Source organism: Passer domesticus, chromosome 1 (assembly GCF_036417665.1).
Source record: "Passer domesticus isolate bPasDom1 chromosome 1, bPasDom1.hap1, whole genome shotgun sequence".
In the NCBI taxonomy this organism is placed as follows: domain Eukaryota; kingdom Metazoa; phylum Chordata; class Aves; order Passeriformes; family Passeridae; genus Passer; species Passer domesticus.
In genome coordinates, this window is record NC_087474.1 from 128727751 (window position 1) to 128748412 (window position 20662).

The window sequence follows — 20662 nt, forward strand, 5'->3', positions numbered from 1 at the left end:
TCATTTTCAGAAAAACATTGTCAAAATGTAATTTCCTTTTCTACAACTAATGAGCAATACTTCTGTGCAACACAGTTTTAAACTGAATGTTGTATACCACACATACTACTTTTAAAGGTACAGGAAAAAATATTAAATACAGTGCAGTGCATCTTCATGGGAAGGAATTCTAGTTGCTGACTGAGGTGCTCACCAATTTTTCATTAAAAACTTTTTGTTTTCTCTCTCAGCTTCAATCTCCCAAATATAAAAAAAACCCAGGACACAAGAAAGGATATTCCCATTATTCCTGGATCCCTGGATCTGGATACCTTGGGTGATAACAAATATGTCCTAGAATGCTGTCTTTAGAAACAACCACAACCTTAATGGACCTTTCTGTCACAGATAGCTGGGAATTTAATAAAGATGAATAGGTACTGAAAAACTTTTAATTCCCCAAGCACCTTAATCAAAATACCTGAAAATTACTGCATACTTCCTTGTATCAGCCTAAGCACATTTAAGGGGATAAAATCTTCCTATACAAAGAAATAAACTGAGAAGAATAGTCATGGGATTACCTGTTGGAAATATTTACATGTTCTCTTACTGCGAAGGAAGGTCTCTTGTTTGTCCAAGGCAAAACTGACCTGCCATGAAGCATATTTCACCCCAGAACCACAGGGGGAGAGAACTGCAAAGGGACTGCCTAAGAATACAAGTCTCACAGCCTATCCCAGCAGCACATGAGTCATCCATATCTATAAAGACAGACATATGGAGCTGTCCAAGGAAGCCAGGCTTTGGGCAGGCACAGATCTGGCCCTGCCATGTGCTGCTTACGGGTGCTCTGGAGTTCAGCTCCTTGCATTTTCCATGGCAATTAACATTTCTGTGACATGTCCTAAGCTTTCACAAGATGACACTGGGAAATGAGTGGGAATATTGCCACATCTAGACAACACATATTGCAGGCTTGCCAGTAACAGCCAACATCATGCTCACTTGTGGCAGAAACTGTGGAAAGTGACACAGGAAAGCTCCCATTTCTGCTGCTCCTTTACCAAAACTGACCTTTACAGAGGTGCAGAATCATCAGACTTGAATTCTAGAGACAGACTGATTTAGCAATGTACTACTAAGTTTTAGTGCCCCCTAAACCACTCAAGTAAATAGATTATCAATAAGAAGTTCAAGAAGGACACTAATGTCTTCTTAACCTGCTGCAAAAAGTCAGTGTTTATTTAGAACTAGTGATTCAGATTTGGTTTATATATAAAGCAGCTTAAGAAACTAAGAGATTTTTTCGCCTCATTTTTTGCTTCTGGTAATTTGTGAGATTCTAAAAATACTAAAAAGAAACTGTGTAAGAAAATGCACGGAACAGTAGAAAAATAGGAGTAGTATAGCAGTAGATAATAGCACAAATGATGGCTTGGAGAAAAAAAGCAAAAAAAAAAATCAGAGATGTCACAACTGCTGATCTAATGCTATATAGGTCGTTAAGATTTTTCTTCTAAAGGAACTCAGAGACTGCAAGTGCAATGTGCCCTGTTTTGTCAGCTGTATAGCCAAAGGTGGTTAAAAAATTACTTACATGGCAGTTTCTGAACTCAGTTGAGAGAGACAGAGAACTTCAGACCAGAACCCACAAGTTCGTGTGGTTCATTGGCCAAGTAACAACTTTCTGAGTTCACAGCTTGTCAAGCAGTTGCTGGTATGAATATCAGTAAAAAGTGTTGTGAGGAAGGAGATGCCGGCTATTTTAAATATGGATTTTCAGACCTAATATTTGGCTACTTCTAGCACAGAAATTGTAGGAACACATTCAAGCATGCAAAAAGTAAGGTTTTAAAATATCTTTTAAAAGAATTGCTTTTATTACATTAAATACATATAAGGCTTGCTCTACTGAACTCATCTTTGTTAACAGCTATGCCATATACATTAAATCAGAATAGAATAGAAATATTGCAAACATGCCGGACATTAAACAGGTCTTTATTTTGCAGTTTTAAGATTGAATTAACTCTATGATGTTATATTCTTTGTATTTTATAAAAAAGTGGGAAAATTTAAAGTATTCTTGGCTGACAGTTCTCATTGTTCATGGGCTACAAGAGACTCAACGAAGTGTGGTAGTTTGTTTATAGACATACATAAAAACACAGTCTCTTGCCCTATTTTGGCTGGCATCTTCAAATAATAGCAGTAACTAAACACCATGTAAGTCTTGATTAAGTACTTTATATATATATATATTATATATAATCAGTTGCTATTCACACGCTGTTTTGCTTGACATCCATCCTGTTTCTGTACTCACTATAGAAGCCCAAAGTTCACCTAGAAGCACAAAGATAATTTTTACTAACAACAAGACAAAAATTCTACCTTAAACTTCTAAGCTGATTATATTTTCCATTATTTTATTCAAACAACCCTTTGTTTGTAGTGAAGAATCTTGCAATTATAAAAAGTTTACAGGCTATTCAATTACACTAATTCATATCCAGGATATTATTGTCTCTTTCTATCACAGATTATCAAATCATCAGCTTCTGACCATGAAGCCTGATAAACTTACTTGTTACTGCTTCTCAAAGAAGAGAACTCTTCCTGAATCTCATTGTCTGGAAACTACCAGAAGGTAATTTCCAGCCTAAATTTTTGTATGGTTTTCAAAAAAAGTCCCTGCTCAAAGCAGCACATTCTAATTCAAGCCCAGACTGTTCCCTGCTTTCCCTTCCTCTAATGTGAGAGGCTTCAAAACTTCTCCAATATTTGCGCTGTGGTTAACACTTAGGTTTTACCACATACACCCCCAAGACTCTCATCTTCATCATATGCATTTCAGATGAAAGAGCTTTAACATCCTTGTACCTCCTCATCTAGCAGTAAAAACCTTAAATTTACAAAGAAATGGTGTCACTGCTACAGTGCAAAACCAGAAAGAAAATTCAAAAACATCTGGATAGAGACAAAGGTGGACAGTATTTGTAGCTGCTAAGCAAGATTCAACTTGGATTTTTATCTGACAAGTACAGTCTAGGCTTAAAATTCACTGCAGCTGGGAGATGAGAGTATCTGAGTCAAACTAAGGTTCTTCTCCCTTCACAGTCACATGTTCAATTATACCAAATATTTGTATCTCTCCCCTGCAAATGGAGGCAGCATATATCCAAAACCAATCCTTTTAGAAGTGTCATGGACTATTCTACTTCCTTTTTTATTTTCCTCTTTTCAGTTGGGAATCTGACCATGCACATGTTTAACAATTTGCAGCTTTCCCAAACAGTATTCATATTCTTTAACTAAAGCCAGACAAAATGACCACAAGACATCACAGGCCCAGCCATTGAGGGCAAAGCAGGTTGTCTTCACTATGTCTGGGAACATGGAGATCTTCAAGTGAACAGAAGAGCAGCATGGAGAAGTCAAGCCTGCTCTGCCATTTAGGTGTACAAGACACATGACTATCTCATGAAGACAGAAGCACAATGACGAAGTAGGTGGGACTTTTCATAAATGGAGAAATAATATGGTCTACATTTGGCCAGTGTCTGAACTCCACGACGGACAAACTAAAAGCCAAATTCACCTGGACAAAGAGAGATAGTGCTAGCTTCTGCTCCCCTCCAGCTAGCACCAGCAGCAGCAAATTCCTGAGCTCATTTCATCAAATCTGGTGACAGAGGCACTTCACTCACTGACCAGCAGTCAGATGACATGGCTAACCCCAAAGTGTAACCACATTTCATGCTTTTTTATCTACTTGGGACAAGCAAAATCCATCAGAAGATTATAAGGTGCAAATGCAAATGCTACATCATCAAGCCACAAATTTGAAGTTGCTAAGTCTCTTCAAATACTACCCTATTAAGGTGTGATCTTTGACTAAGATGTTCTACTTCTGTTCCTTCTGCAGGTGCACAGTGACAGCTGGGGCTGGATTTCCTTCTCATCTGTGTTACTGCCCAGGCATATGACAAATGACACATGACATTTTTGTATGGAATCACACAGCTGTAGACACATGTGCATAACAGGCTGCTCCCACTGGAAAGACACCACCCCTAGAATGATGTGTTGGGGCTAGTTTTCAGAAAAGAAGTGGACATCCTCACAGGTCCTTGAATCCCACAGCCTGGGCACAACCACTCTGGGGCCCTTGGACACACTCAGAGGGTGCTCTCACACTAGCACACTTCATCCACTGTCTGAAACAGCATGTGTTGTGAACATTTATATGAGAAGCTTTCAAAAATAAATGCTATTAAAATAGTGGTGCTTCTAAGATTTTCCTTTTTTTTTTTTTAAAGTAATTTGTCATTTGGAATATTTTGTTTACCTCAAATGCCTGTGGGAACCAGTATTGCTATTTACTTATTACTTAAAGGAGGTCCTTTCTTTCAGGAAAAACTTACGGAGGAAACTGAAATAGAGACTCTTTCAAAACTGGATGCACATATAGAAAAGACAGTAAGTAAATAAATATTTATTATCCACTCTCTTCCCCAAGACCTTGCAACACGAGTTGCTCAACTGAGTCAGCAGAGAAGTGGACAAGTCATTTCACTGGCCAAATGCCTATGAAAGAGGAATAATGGAGCATTATGCTACATGTGCTCAGGACAGAAAGACTCTTGGTGAAGCAGGAGAATAAAAGCACAGGTAAGAGTCTGGAAAGAAGCCAGTGTAATAGAGCAAGGAAAAAAAGGTGGAAAGCAGGGAAGAAAGGATAGTCCAAGCCAGCCTCTTGCCTTCACATAAATCAGCTGTATCTGATTTTTATCCTCCAGAAGTGACATCAGGTGGAAGGTTCTTACTAGCATCTACAGACCCCCAGCTTGCTTTTGGGAGCCCAGGACCCCTGCAGTTTTTGCCTCTGGCCCAACAACAGTCCTCTTGCACCCTTCTGAGATGAGTAAAGAAGTCAGCATCCACAGCTCTTGATGCTAATACCCTACTAAAAAGCAAATATCACATCTACCTTTAGCATGCTATTATTTCAGGATGTCTAAATACAGAGGCACCAATTACAAGTTTCATACCATCAAGCTCCTCAGTGTAAACACACGTATAGAAATTTCAGCATACAAAATTAGCAGGAACTCCCAAAATGAGTAATTAAAAGGTACTGGAATCCAACCAGAATCGCCAAAAGAAGCATTATTTTGTCTGATTCTCATCACCTACCACAACTTTGCATCCCAAAGCACACAAAAAACCAAACTATGTAAAAAAATAGGAATAAATTAAAAATCATTCACTGCCAATCTGAATTGCTTAATTGCAATACTGAAAGACTATTTTGAGTGCTACAAAGTATTGCTAGAATTTCAAGAAGTATAATTTATATAAATATAATTTACTTAGAGAAATCTACGTCACATGCCATAAAAATGACCAGCTCTACCCTCTCTATAGATTTTAACATCTTACTCCCCCATTACTTTAGGAAATACTGAAAACAATTTTTTCTCCATTCTGTAATACTGCAACTTGACAGCAAACATACCACACAGTGCTGCCTTTTGAAACCCTGAAGATGGATTTATGTTCAGTAGACTTAAAACAACCTTTTTAATGGCCACAAATCAGATAGTCTCATAGTGGAGAGCTTTGACTGCCTTTGTGTCAGATCTCATTCTCATGTTGCAGCAGGTACTTAAAGAGTGAGAATCATTTTTTTCCAAAGCATTTTTGATGTCCAACTCCCTTTGAAGCCTCCCTTCCTATGTATCTTTGAAAATCTGATCTTCAATTTGTTATCCATTTTCCCTTCCCACTTGATATGACAATGCCTTCCCTCCTTCCTTCTTGAACACTCAAATAAAAGGGAAGTAGCAGGTCTGTACTGCTTAAATAAATGAAGAGAAGTTTCTCAGAAAATAACAGCTCCTTCTCCCAGTCCTCATCTATTCTTTTCCATTTCAGTTGCATGAAACATCATCATGATGGGCCACAGGCTTCTGTTTCTCACTCTATGCCATCCATCAGATTTGATTTACATTCTTAAGATAAAAGTAAAGATCACCATAGGCAGAAACTGGACGCAGTTGTCTGCCATGGAAAACAGATTTCCTACTCCTTTCAAGTTTACTGATTACTCACGGCCTTTCCCCTCTAAAGGGTATCAACCAAAGTGGGCACTGTGTTGGAAAAGCCACCAGCTGTCTGATAAAACTTAATGAATGGCAATTTTATGAGCTTCTGTTGTTATTGTTCCTTTAACTCCTTCAGTATCAACCCACCATGGCAATTCACTGGCAAAGGAAGATTAGAGATAAGGCAAAACTATGAACATTTTGATCCCTACTCCAGTAATTTTTTTTAAGATATTTTCTTAGGCAAGTTATACAAGGCCATAATTTTCATGGTGTCCAGTGCCTGCTCTTTTCTACAATAGAGGGCATGTTGTGGAAATACACTTAAAGAGAACAGGAAAACCTCAAATACTGTAGTATTTATATAGTCAGCATCACCTTGGCATACTAGGCCTGATTTTTCTGAGTGCCTTTAGTCCTCTGCATTTGATCCTGAGAAATTTCAGTCTGGTCAAGGTCTATAATTTCCTTGTTACTTCCTCATCAGTGAAGACCATGCTGCCTGGCCAAGAGAAGAATTTTGCTCTCTCAAATAGAAATTAAGCACACAAAGAGTTATTATATATAAGCTGCATGTAGAGATTAAATTCAGACTCAATCACACAACTAAATCCCCATTCAGTGCTTTGAAAACTTACAGCTAGTTGTGAAGCTAAAAATATTGGCTAACAAAGTGAGCTATCTTCCAACCACATCGTCCTGCAGAAAAACATCAATAGAAGACAAGTCTGAAAATGTGCCTTAGAGGAATTAATGAACATTTGTTTGAAATGCAGCCATTTCACTTTGGGATAGGTATTTTTTTTCCTTCTTCTTTCTTCTTCCCTTCCCCTCATCTAGTGAACATATCCTGTGCTTCAGGGTATGGAAACCTGTCAAAATCACACCCATAGTCAAATCAAATTTAACATATCTTTACAAGATATTTATAACATGCAAATACCTAGAGGCCCTTCTTCTCAGTCACATGAAGATCTCCTATGCTAGGGAAGGAGGATTCTCTCACGTTAGTGAGAATGTGTGCATGGTAGAAGCTGATTTCACATATTATGTTTGACATGTGAAGATTCAGCAACCCACATCTCCACTCCATGTGCAACAAACAAGCAAACCACATTGCAGCATCTAGAAAGAGTTTGGTGAGGCCTTACAACTGCATCCTTACAATCAGCCACTCCTGTCTCAGCAGGATTCTGCTTCAAGAATCCCAGAAAAAATAATTTTACTTCAACCTTTGTTAAAAAAAATTAGGAAACTTTTGCTTCAATCACCCCACTCCTTCTTAAGTCTCTTTAGCAGCTCAAGGAGCCTAACAAAACATTTTCTCAAGATAAAACAGATTAGCAGTAAAAATTCCACCTTCAGATTGTTAGGCATCTGCTTCACTCGCAAATTTTGTCTCTTGGTACACATCTCATTCAGAAATAAATTATTCTACTAGTTTCCTTGAAAAACTTTTCCTTCTTTGTCACTTAAGAGCAATCAGAGACAGGAATTTTCAAATTAGAGAGCTGAGAGCAGAACCGCCAAGCACAAGCTTTCTCTCAGGACACTTTTGGAACAACATCCGCAATCGCATGCTGAGTGCCCACGCCTGCTGCGCCCACTGCAGCACCCAAACCTGCGGGGCTCTGTGTGCTAGGGCTGAGCAGCCAGTCTGCAGTGCTGAGGAGGGTCATGTCACCTGAGGGAAAAGGGCAGACAAAAGAAAACCGTTTGGCTTCGTCTCAGGAGGCAAACATCTATTGCAAGTTAGAGCTTTCTGGGTAGAATTCACTCCAAATTCTTTTAAACTGGAAAGTGCTAGTGTCAGACAAATAAGTTACCATGGTTTAATTTACTTCCTTCAATAAACTGATACCTACCTAGAAGTTGAGATATTACTTCCAAAATTATTTTCTACCTGAGGTCAGTGCATTAATAGATACAACATATACCTCATTTTCTGATGAAGTATATTAAGCATTTCTCAGAGTGGATGCACACAACCCTACACATCGAACAAAAAGTCAAGTCAGATGATGAACATCTTTCAGCGTTTCAAGGAACACTGCCTATTTTTTTTTTTTTTTGCTACAAAAGGACCCTCACATTATATAGAAGGTAGAAAAGCTCATGAAGTTTACAATGAAGACTTCTGTGAGGTAGAGGAATTTTAATTTGAAAGGGCAATTTTATTCTGTACCAAAAGTGTTATGTACCTGGTAATATGATATAAAAATATAATAACATACTTGTTTATTTTAAAGGAAGAAGATTCATTTAAGGACATAAAATATTTTCCTGCTTAAACTCCATGAGCACAGTAAGCACTTTATTTATCCTTTAAATAGGTGTGGGGTTTTTTTTTTGGTTTTTTTTTTTTTTTTAACAGCTTAATATTTGATCGAAGCAATACTTTTACAGCAATAGCAAAAAGTAAATTACACACAAGTCTGGCACAAGTCCCTGTTAATCTGATAACCCATAAACTGTCCCCACTATCAAGGACTCCAATTACAATGAATAACAAAGATATGTGGGGAATTGAGTGGGGGACAACATCTGTTTGATTGGCATGTGCCTTTCCTGGAAAAATGCATGTCCATAATCCTATAGAGTTTGACAGCATTACTACAACCCAGTTCTCAGGAAAAAAAAAATTCATATCTTTGCTACAACAGTTGTAGCAGTTTACCTATACATTTATATGAAGAGCAACACTGAACCTGCATGACTCTGTCTTCTAGTAATGCATTAAATCTCTGTTCACACAACTAGTTAAATGTCACATATGATCTTTCCCACTATTGCCACAGAAATGCTACAGAAAAGAGCATTTTTTGCTGCTTCTTTCATAAACTCTTCTGTGTTTCATTACATGTATTATTATATGTATTATAGATGTATTATATTACTGGCAAAGCTGTTAGGTTGTTCTGTTGTTAGTATTCTACTGAGAACAAACATAACTTATCAACTGCCTGACTGCTTCTTGAGAAATAGGTATCAGTTTACCCCATTGAATTACTACACCTGTTTGAATTTTGGCCACTCCATCAGAGCAGCAAGCTAGCCTGAGGAACTTTCAACACTCAGTTTTATTAGCCTACTTGACAAAATTTTCATAGCCTAAGGAGCTTGCAGAAAGTGAGAATATAAAGAAATACCAAAATAGCAAAAAAAGACTGAAAAATTACATTTTGTACTATGGAAATTGTAAACACCAACTTCTTCTCTCTCATCATTAAACTTCAGGTTTTTTACCTTTTTTAATTTAAGCTCTGCACATACTACCTGCTCAGTCCACTCAAACTCCATGAAAGAAACATAAACCTGTAATGAAAGCTATTGCTGAAACTTGATAATAGTAACTACTGATAAACATTGAACATTGCCTTTATGTACCATATGAATAAACACGGAACACCTAAAGTAGTAAAACATTATATAGCTTGCTGACTGTAAGAACACCAAAGCAAAAAAGGAGAATAAACAAATTATGAAACACTGAAAAAAAAAAAGCTGGCTCACCTTCTGTGCCATTGGGTGTCATGGAATTATTATTTATATGGGAGTTATCAAGTTTTGGACCACTGGGGGATTCACTACTACCACTTAGTCGTCTGTGTGGGCTGGCTAGATCCTGCATTTCCATAGACCTGAAAACAAGATGCAACTCGTTTTAGTGACATAAGTCAACATGAATAACAGAGGAGCTGCCTTTATAAGATGCAGCCTATTTATCAACATCCCAGAAACACTTAGTAAAAAATCAGCTACTTTTCCCAACTTGATCTTCTCCAGTGCTTAACTCATGTTGTAGCCCCAAACGTGAGTGGCCAGCTTCTTTAATTATTTTTGCAGCTTGTAACTATATAAAATCTAGATTCCAAACACTGCACTTTAAAATTTGGTGTAATCTCGCATTTTTAAAATACGTACAAAGATGGAATCGCCAACATGTGAAGACATATATTCTCTTAAAAACAAATTAACACTCTGCTTTTTCAAGTTTTACCACTCAGTGGCAATACAATGGACCTCCAAAACAAATAAAACACTTGAAGCAATTGTGGAAACCTATCATCTACTGACAGGGAATGAGATATTCCTGATGTATGTGTTTACTCTGGCAAACTACTTAATTGTTCCTCTGTTTCCTTTGAAACAAATGCAGCATTAAAACATTATTATGTCTGCTCACTTGTTTGCTTTGTGGATTACATAAAGCGTGCCCAATTGGAAAGGGATCTGACCGAGGTACAGTGAGTCCATACAGGCGTTAGTGTGCCTGAGCACTCTGCTGTGCCTCAGCAGCTGTCGCTTAGTCAAAATGAGGAAAGAGCAATTCCCAGCTAAAGCAAAAATTAAACGTTTAAGTGGCACAAAAGCAACTGAATATTTAAGATTTGCGCTTTCAATAGCCCTATATTAACAGTCATCTCCACCATGACATATCTCTTGGTTGGTGTTGGGGCTTATGACTGAAGTTCCCTATCCTTCTGTTCCTTTATAGCTAAAACTTTTGATATCGTTATTTGACGTACTCATTCTAAGTAATTGCTCCCAGTAGAAACTTCATAGGTTACTGTGCCTCCAAGGCATTTGAACTAGTAATTTTTCAGTTTAAAAGAAATGCTTAGGCTCTTTTAAAGACTATTAAAATTATATATAAAATTACTCCTGCAGCAAGGGTATAAATATTCTAAGTGTCTTTTCAGGTACGAAGCTTTTGCGTTTTAACTGAAATTTTATCACAGATTCTAAACATAGATCATTTAATATTTCTTAACCTAAAACATTCTACACAAAAAGAAGAAGATGATACTGCAATGAGTTCCAAATGCCTGCATCGAATACAAACTCAAACAATTTAGTGGAAGTTACGTGCTCATGGTTTACAGACTTGGTTGCACAGACGTAAAAGCTGCGCTCCAGCACTTACTCATCTGCTTAATGTAAGAAACAAGAATAAATATTTTGCTTATCACTTGAAGTTAAAAAAAATAATAGAAGACTCACAAAAAATTAGCATTTTTTGGTCAAATCCTTACCTGCAGCTTGAGGAAACAGCAACATCTGAACTCGTTTGGGACTTCTGCACCTGCAAACCAGGGAAACAAACAGAAGCTTCTATTACTCCACTTTACTACGAGGCCTTAATTTAAAGAAAGGATAACACTACGGATGACAATTCTGTCCTTTAAATCCAAAGGGAGAGGAGGAGGGTGCGGTGCCCCTGAAAGGCATATTGTCTTTAAATTGAAGGCTCAACTGTTGTTTCCCCGGCAGGTCTCTCTCCCTCCTCCCCGCGCCAGGGGACGGCAGCCAAGTGACGGGATAGTGATTCATCAGGGGCCCGTGACAGCTGCACAGGGGCTCACTCCTCCCCCGGCACGGCTCGGCTCGGCTCGGCTCGGCTCGGCTCGGCTCTGCCTGCAGCCCGCAAAGGTAACCCCGCCGCGCCGCCCGCCCGGGGCAGCACCCGCGGCTGCTGCCCGAGCCCTCAGCATCCTCTCGCCCTTCTCATCCCTCCTTTCTCCTTCGGTCCTGACAGATTCTTGCCCTCATCATACTGGTTTTCCTCTTCCTTTGCTCTTCGCCATCCTTCCCCCGTGCCTGGGCCACAGGGAACCCACAAGTCAAGCTCACCCCAAAGGCAAGCCGGAGATGATGATGTTATTTTTTGGGGAGGAGGGATAGAGAATAACAAAGGGCAAGTCTACCTACGGTAAAGACCTTCACCATATAGCACACAGCCTTGCAGAACACCTCTAAAAGAAGCCCATCTCCAGCCACGTCAAATTAAAATAAAAACTCCATGTTATTGTCTCACTCCTAAAAATTCCAGTTGCTAATGAGATTTCTGATAAAATTAGTTAAAAGGATACTTCTGGCTAAATAAATGGGAGGAAGCTGTGGAATTTACCGCTGAGGTCGCTCATGAAGAAAAGGAATCTTTTTCCACTGGAAAGCCCACCAATAATTTTTTAGTTTAATTAAATGATTCCTTTTTATAACTCAGGTGAGTAATAGTTTTCATATTCCATCAGAAAAACTCTGTTGCTTTACAAACAAACTCTAGGCAGTAACAATTGTCAGCAGGTGATAAAATTCAGGTGGAAATACACTCCTAGACACTGTTAGCACAAAAGCACACGAAAGCTTCTTTGGGCAAGGTATATATCCTCTTAATGTCTGCAGCGAGGATCTTTCTTGTGCGTTTCCATTCAACCTGAACTGACATCTCTTAAATGATCACAGAGCAAAGACAAGGGAGATGAGGCATTTTAAGTGCCATAAAAATCATCCGAGCAAATCCTACTTATGTGTCTGTAGGGTGGGTTTTTTGTTATTTTTAATCACAGACAGAATTACTACTAGCAAGAATAAACAACTGCTAGGGGCAGTCAGGCAAGGAAGAACATTACAAATGATGTCAAGAAGCATGCAATAATGCATGCTGAAGAACATCAATCTTTTTATAACTGGGTACTTAAAGTACTGCATAACACGCTTTTCAATACATCGTTGCATGCCAAATCAAACTAGGCTAGCAGATAGAGTCAAAACTCTGCATTTTGGTGTAAGGAATTTTTTTTCCCCTTAGTTCTTTACCCCAGAAACTGCTGCAGAGTGCCTTAGGATATGCTTCTGCTGTTACTTCTAAACACCTGGAAAAAATTATAGGTGAGAACTAAGTTTGCCTACAGAGCTATCTTCACTCCCTCTTGCACAGGATCTTATAAAACCCATCTTTTATACTAGAAAAAAACTTCCTTTTCCAAATGGGTGCTTTAACTAACCCATATTTTCCAACATGCACAACACAATTATTCATACTTGATTCAAACTTAAAAAAATGTGATCCTCACTATTTTAAGTACCAAATTTTCACAAAAATAGGAACTTCTGTACATTTGAAAATATATCCATTATATACATACATACATGTTCATGTATATGCATAGCAAGAATGATCTCATTTATCCATTTGTGGGACAGGGCAAAAAAAAAATAACCAGCTCATTCACAGTGAATTAAATATATACATTAAATGTCCTCCAACACCCCATGATTTGTGAAAGTTCATATCCACAATTTTCATTTTCATTAGACATACTTTAGATATATTCCTTTGTGTCTCAAGGATTATTTAAACCATGTGTTGCACGTTACCAAATTTAAAAATGACTCTTTAATCAAAATAACTTTAAAACAACTAATCCTCACTTAGGCTGGTCAGCTGAATCCACAGAGTGGTCCAGGAAAAATAAATCTACTCTCAAGAATGCGAATGCAGACAACAATTAGACACAGATGTGACTGAAATTAGTTACAGTTTACAAAATGCTACACTTCACATGCTTTCAGTTTTTTATGTGCAGTACAAAATTACAACGTAGTAAGGAACGACGAGCAGTTAATTCATAGAATAAAAACATTTCTGGGTGGTGTGTGCTTGTGCTTTCTCTCATATATTCCCGTTTTGTCAACAGGTTTCTGGGTAATTGAAGTTTGGCAACATAACTCACATATCAAATAAAAAATGGGGGGAAAAAACCCAAGTGCTTGGCCTTATCTGGACAGAAATGGATCACATTAAAAAAAAAAAAAAAAGGAACTGTCACACCCCCTTCATACTCAGTGCTCTGCTTAAACTAAAAATGCTTTATAGGCTAAACGGCATACACGTTCTTCTTAATACTTCAAAAACATTAGTCTGTATAATTTGATTTTTGCCAGTAACAGTCACATCTTTCTCCTTAATACAGACTGCAGATTGGGCACCATGTAGTACATGGCGAGAAAAAAGGACAATGATAGCAAAGCTGCTTAAAATTCATCCATTTAAGAATCTTAAATCAGTAACATCAAATTCTGATTAGTTAATGAGGTCTTTTAAGTTTGCCCTTTTTTCTAATTAAATTTATAATTCTTCACAGATGTAGGTTTTGTTGATGTTCAATTTGTCTCTCTCATTTTGTTAAACCTCACATAGTACTCCACCAATCCACTGAATAGCCACATTAAATCTGTTAATACCATGCTCTTCAACCCCAGAAATTATTTCCAGAAGGCAAACTTGCTTTGAGAGATCATCAAACAAGACTTAAGGTACACATTTTATCACATTTTCCCTACCACAGAGCTCAGGATGCAGAGGAAAATTCATGACTTTTGCACTGTTTATTATACTTTGCTAAATTACAAATCAAAAGCATCTGACAGAAGATCATGTATGAAGCCAAAAAGTTAATAATGTTCTGTGAAAAGTAAACTGTAAATGGGAAGAGATTCTAAATTTCAGCAGCACAGAGCAAATAAAATGTAGGTACTTGTCTAAATTACAGGTTTTCCACAGTATTTTTGCTTGCTAGGAGCAATTTTTTTAATGGCTATAATTTAAAACATTTTTCCAGCTGAAAAGAAATTTTCAAAGTGAAAATAAGAATTTAACCCAGAAAACTATAGCCAGCACACACGTTTTCTCTTAAAATACAGTTCTACTTTAAAGAAGCAAATTTCAAAGACAATGGCAGTTTTCAAACGAGGGTGTTCCTTCTTAGGAAAAAAAAAAAAAAAAAAAAAATCTGTCATTTTTAGAAAGGGGTGGAGGGAGGGAGGGAAAGGGACTTTTTTTCCCAACAGCACTCTTTACCTCCCTACAAGAACAACGCAGTCGGTATCTACCAACATAATGGCTTCAACAGCCAAAATGTTACAAAACTAAAATGCGAATTGGCTGCAGAAAGGCACCTTGCTGGCAACCCAGGAAACTTGGTAATATTTTCCCTCTTCCAATAATCATATATTGCTGGGCTCCAAGAGGTTGGGCTTTTTCATTAGATATTCTCATCAAAGACAAATTGTACTTATTAAAGCAAAAGCAAGTAATTGCAGTTATTAAATTTTTAATTGCCAGTTTAAATGCTTCTAAAGTGCTATCCTGTGTGCTCATTTCATACACTCATGAATGAAACATTTTGAAATCCCAACACTTTGTTTCCCCTTAAGAAAGAAATACTACAATGTGACAATGCTTCTATTATGACCAGCCATTTAAGAATGTCTTTCTGCTTTTCCAAGATTTTTTTGGCTCCTGAGAAATATTTCATACTTATTACAATTCAAACAAAATGATTACTCATTCTTTTTTTCTCCTAAGGTGAAGCATGACTCAATCTGTCTGTCACTGCGCAGAACTGCTGAGAGGGGATGGCTGCTCATTTCCAGACCCTTCCAGGCCTTGGGAAAACTCTGACAGCAGTGAGGTGCTTGGCTGGAAATTGCATGTCATAGGTTTGTGAGCAACATGAAAATGCCATGTGCTTACGTGTTTATACACCTAAAATTCTGTAATGTGTTTACACACATGTATATGTACTTTTACCAATGCGTATCCATATAAATACTATTCATTTATTTGACACCTCAAAACAGTAGTCTGCGTTCTGGCAGATGCTTTGCGAACCATCTCAGTATGGGTTGGAAAATAAAATAATCTTTATACGTGGTATCTAACGTTAAAAACTTCCAATGATACACTACACCACATTTCCACTTCTTATTCCGAATTTCCCCCCGTGCTCATTTTTAAATTTAAATAAACTACACGAAACACACTATCATTTTTTTTCCCGGAAAGCTTTTATCTCTTCCGCTTACCTCAGTTTTGAATGTTTGCTTACAGAAGAAAGAAAACCACACCAAACCCCAGCCGCCTTCAAAGAAGTATTTTTAAGTGCACTAACACCTTTATTTTTCCAGAATCAATCTTGCACTGTAAAGAGCAGTCCTTCCTCTTGGTGTTTGAAACACCAAGAGAATGTTTGGTGGGTCTTGGTTGCTCAAAAGGAAGATGTAAATTTAACGAGACTTCAGAAGGTCTTTAACTTCCTTGTTCTAAGATCACCGCTCTGAATAAGCCGCCTAAAACGTCAATAAACGTCAGATATTTCAGTTGTGTAGATGTTTATTCTGTCATCCTGAAAAGTTCTCCTGTGGGGATCTGCATGTTTTCCTTGGTGTTTGGAAAATTTAAACATATTAAGCAAAAGGATTTCCTGCTTCAGAAAGCACTGTCAAAATCTCTGTCAAGCATTCTTCCTCCCAATTTTTTTATTATTTTTCTCACGCTCTCATGTCTCTTTCAACAAGGTCTGCTGGTTTCGTACCGTACGTGCCTATTTCCACCCCCCATTTACCATCTCCCCATCACGTTACTCCTATCTGCCGAACCGCAGCACTCGAGGAAATCAGGAGAATCCCCAAACCTGGCTGATCACAATAAACAGAACCTCCCAACATCTGTTTTGCGGGAAGCCTACAAACCCCAGCCTGAACTACGGCCAAAATTAACTGCTGCGCCCAGTGATTTATAATTGAGCGCCGCTCTCCTCCGGAGCGGCGGAACGCGCAGAAAGCGCCGCTGCCCCTCCGGGACCCCGCGCTCCCGGGCGGCCGGGCTGCGGCAGCCGCCCCCTTTATTCCCGGCGCTGTCCTCCCGGCTGGCCCGTCCCTGCCCCGCGGCCGCTGTCAGTGCCCCGGTACTCACGGTGCGGGCGCGCAGCTCCGCGGTCAGAGCGCGGCGGCCGCGCCTCCCATGGCGCGGCGGGGCCGGAGCGCCCCGGGGCCGGGCCGCGCCGGGCCGGGCCGGGCAGACAAAGCGCGGCCGAGGGAGGCTGCCGGCAGCCCCGCCGTCTGTTTGCTCAGCCGTGTGTGTCTGCCCAGGCACTGCCTGGGGGCACGCCGCCGCTCCCGCGCCCGCTGTCCTTCTCACTCCCCTTCGCCTTTTTTTTTTTTTTTGGTTGGTTTTTTTTTTCTTTTTTTTTTTTTTCTTTTCCCCTTTGGGTTTTGTTTTTGTTTTTGTAATGCAAACCGCAGCTATTCTCTTGTCCCAGCCTTATTGGTTTAAAAGCAACAACTGCAATGAGGCTTGCGCGGTCTGAAGTCAGCCTTCGCGCACGGGCGAAGCGCAGCCGCGGCTGCCGCGCTCCGCCGCGGAAAATGCGCGGCCCTGGCCCCCGGCCGCCCCCTCCGCCCCCTGCCCGGCCGACAGGGCCCCCCTCCCTCGCACCTTCCTCGGCCTCAGCCCCGAAAAACTCCTGAAAATCCCTCGGGTCCCGCCTCATTTAGAAAGTTGAATTGTCCGGAGACGCGTCCCCTCTTGTAAACTGGGTTTAAACTAAAGCCGTCCTAATAGAATAACTGGAATTACACCAACATTATATCAATGAGAGAAGCTAAATAGGGATACTGCTAGAGGCTCTTAGGCATACAACCAGCGTGCACGTCCGGACATGCCGTTTTGATTGGATATGTAACAGATTTGTTCTCAAATATCTGAGATTCTTGCAACCTTGTAAAGAAAGGGTCTGCTAAAACTATTTAAGCTAGCCTTCTCCAATTTAAGGGTATTTATTAAATAAAATATCTGGAACTTTTAAAATGGTTTAAACCACTTAAACCATTAAATATCTCTATGCCTAAAAACAATTGCAAATATAGTCAAATTCGTATTTTAATTATTACTAATCACTTACTAAAGTTTTAAAATTTGAAACGGTATAAAGACTGTTCCTACAGACCGTAAAAATGTTTCCAAAGAAGGAAGAGATGGTTGCATAGAGTTAAATTTGTGCATTAAGTAACCTTAGCTTTTACCAATCAATAGGTAATTAAGTAATTTAATTAGTAAGCCATTAAACTGAAATGGGTTTATGATGCTTTTCTATTACAGAACTTTTACTTGCTCATAATTTAAAAAAACCCCTCTTTCAAAAATACATACATTACATTAAAAAAACATTATAACATACATAGCAACTAAATTTGACCAGCATTCTCCAGAGCATTTCCACTATGCAGACAGTATCTTTCACTTCATGTAACACTAATTTTTCTACACTGTTTTTCAGTGCGCATAATCCACATATGATGAGGAAAACAGTGTAATGATTTGCAGTACCAAAAAAGAAGTCTTAATACCATGTCAGGTCTAAAGCACTAAATTTTAAAAAAACCAAAACAAAACCAAAAATCAACAACCCCCCCAACTTTATACTGTATAAACAGATTGAAACAGAACTTTTTTTCTCTTTACAAAAACCTGTGGTTATTCACTGCTAATATATCCTTACCTTCAATTAACTAATCTGTGAATGTGAAAGCAATACTTCTAGAGGAGAAATATCTTCTGGCTACTACATCCCAGTAAGTGAGACATTATTTTGCAGCAAGTACATTGGGAATACTTCAGGAAAGCAGATCGGTTTGCAAAGCTACAAGTCAACCCCGAGCTGAAAACGCACCTAGGATTTCATTTTGTTTAGCGGAGAAAAGGGATCTCGGGACAGTCACACACCATATATGGGAACCCAGGTCAAAATAAGCAGCTTTCGATTGGGCCCGTCTGCGTAGCCAGCACAAACACAATCCCATCACTTCTTCAGAGTCACTAACCACGTCTCACGCCAAGAAAACTATTTATCGTGTTCTATATTAAACTGTGAACGAAATACAAATTGCTTATTATGGAGTCACGCAGTTTTGTCAGGTAAAAGTCACTGAAACCCTGAAGCACAAGGCTATGCAATCATTCTGAACTATATGCTTTTTTGGAACAGCCACGATCTTCTGGAAAAAGCTTACCACTGAATTCTTTACCAGTGTTAATAAGATCATTTTTTAAAAGCCCTACCCAATCTAATATAAAGGCACATCTTGCTTCACTGACTGTAGGAGCTGCATCTATTAAAAGAAAAATATCAGGCACAGACTTTAACAAAGCAGAAGTTCATTTTTTTTATTTTTAGAAAAACTCAAAAAATATAATATTGTTGTTGTGAGGTACAATCTAACACTGGAAAATGTAACTCAAAACCCTTTTTCAAAAACAGTGATACTTAAATGATGGTATGGAAATAAAAAAATGTTTAAAAAGAAGACTGTGACTTCAATGATGCATGCAAATTTTAGCATAAATCTATTTCATTCCATTATTGAAAATAAAAACCAAAACCAAATAGCACAAATATATGAATAAATTTTAGTATTTTAAATGTAAAGGTGACTGAAACAGGCTTATGGTTGTTTAGTTTGTAGTCCCTACTGGGAGTTATATCTAAGTAATAACTTCAGGAGTGTGCCCAGTCTCTGTATTTAATTAAAGTAAGACAGATCCCCACACACACGTACAGAGCTTGATGATGTGAGGATAAACATGGGATAAATTACACAGAGGCTAAGATGATCAGAAAAAGAGTGTTGACGATGCATTGCAAGAAAAGAATCAGCTTTGAATTTTTAATCTCTTCTGTAGTATGGCATGTAGGCAGTATGGGAACTGAAGCCATATAAATGATCTAGATGGGGGATATGAGATAAAGTAGGGTCCTCTGTGTTTATACAGCCATTAAAGAGTGCCTTAAAGTTCTTTATCTGATGTCTGAAGATTGGACTTCAGATCAGTGTATATCATTACCCCATGATAGGGTCTAACCTATGAACTTATCCTACAGCTGACACCATGGACCAGATCCTCATTTGGTTTAAGTGAGTGCAGTTCTTTTTATTTCAATAGGTAATCTAATTATGACAGCTGAGTACTGCACCGATTTGAAACCTACTTAAAAGAAGTTTGTTTACTTATCTTTTGGGGTTTGTTCTTCCCAGTAACTGCATACCAAATCAGTGCAGGGTGGGTTGTTGGTCACTGGCACCCAACAAAATTTTCAAACCACAATTGCACTAACACTGGGTTTGGAACAGAGATTTCAGTGGGATTTGCATATGTTTACATCATGCCTAAATTTGTCCTGATTCTGCATTCCCATTAATGCAGCTGGCATCTCAAGAGTCCTAAGAAGTAAAGGACCAGGCCTATTACATAACATCAAATGCACAACAAGCCACTGGGTATATTATTACAACCATTACTCATGCAATATGGTTTTAACTTCATATGCAGTGTCACACACTTGTTTTAGCACGAGTAAAATGGGTCCATCTGGAGCACAACATTTACTGGGTGCTTAGGTGCCATGATTGCAGATGTTCTGGTAATTAAGAAAAATTAGATGTAAGATGGATATGGAACAGTGGGATGTTCATATGTTTGTCTCCAAGCAGGAAATACTACTGAAATATTTAATATCAGAAATAGGCCTAGGAAGACCACACTTCACTAAAGCAAAAGATGTATCCCATTGCTCCTGGGAGCCACCACCTGGCTCTTCCCATAACAACTGCAGTGTGACGTCAGAGCCTTCTGAAGCAGCAATATCCCTCCTATGCCTCCATACAAGTTTTATCTTACACATAGCAGCTGTTGCCTAGAGACATCCCTGGCTGGAACAGAAGTTTGCAGCATTTGACAGGAGCCCATATTGTCTCATGCTACTCATGTGAGCAAAAGCAGAAAGACCTTGGTAAATACAAACAATAAAAGTAACAGAAATCAACCATTTGAAGTGTTCTGTCCAAAAACTATCAGTGTGCCTAAGAAGAACAATTTAATTATATTCTTTCAAGATATATTGGATAAAATTCATATTGAACTAAGGTTTGTGTAATGTGTTATAAGA

The 20662-nt window shown here is 38.7% G+C and overlaps 1 protein-coding gene across 7 annotated transcripts in view; it reads right to left on the minus strand.

Annotated features, from left to right (window-relative positions):
- The window catches only part of EYA1 (EYA transcriptional coactivator and phosphatase 1), a 159206-nt gene that overhangs the window by 74812 nt on the left and 63732 nt on the right, over positions 1-20662 (minus strand). For 3 of the 7 annotated variants that reach the window (XM_064389041.1, XM_064389045.1, XM_064389032.1), the window contains exons 3-5: positions 11129-11178; positions 9606-9733; positions 7714-7776 (exon numbers count right to left, since the gene is read on the minus strand). In XM_064389041.1, the coding sequence (XP_064245111.1) occupies positions 7714-7776; positions 9606-9733; positions 11129-11178 (241 nt within the window). Of the gene's footprint in view, positions 1-7713; positions 7777-9605; positions 9734-11128; positions 11179-16632; positions 16856-20662 lie in introns of those variants that run through there. The other 4 variants (XM_064389060.1, XM_064389054.1, XM_064389050.1 and 1 more) reach the window with 2 other exon arrangements.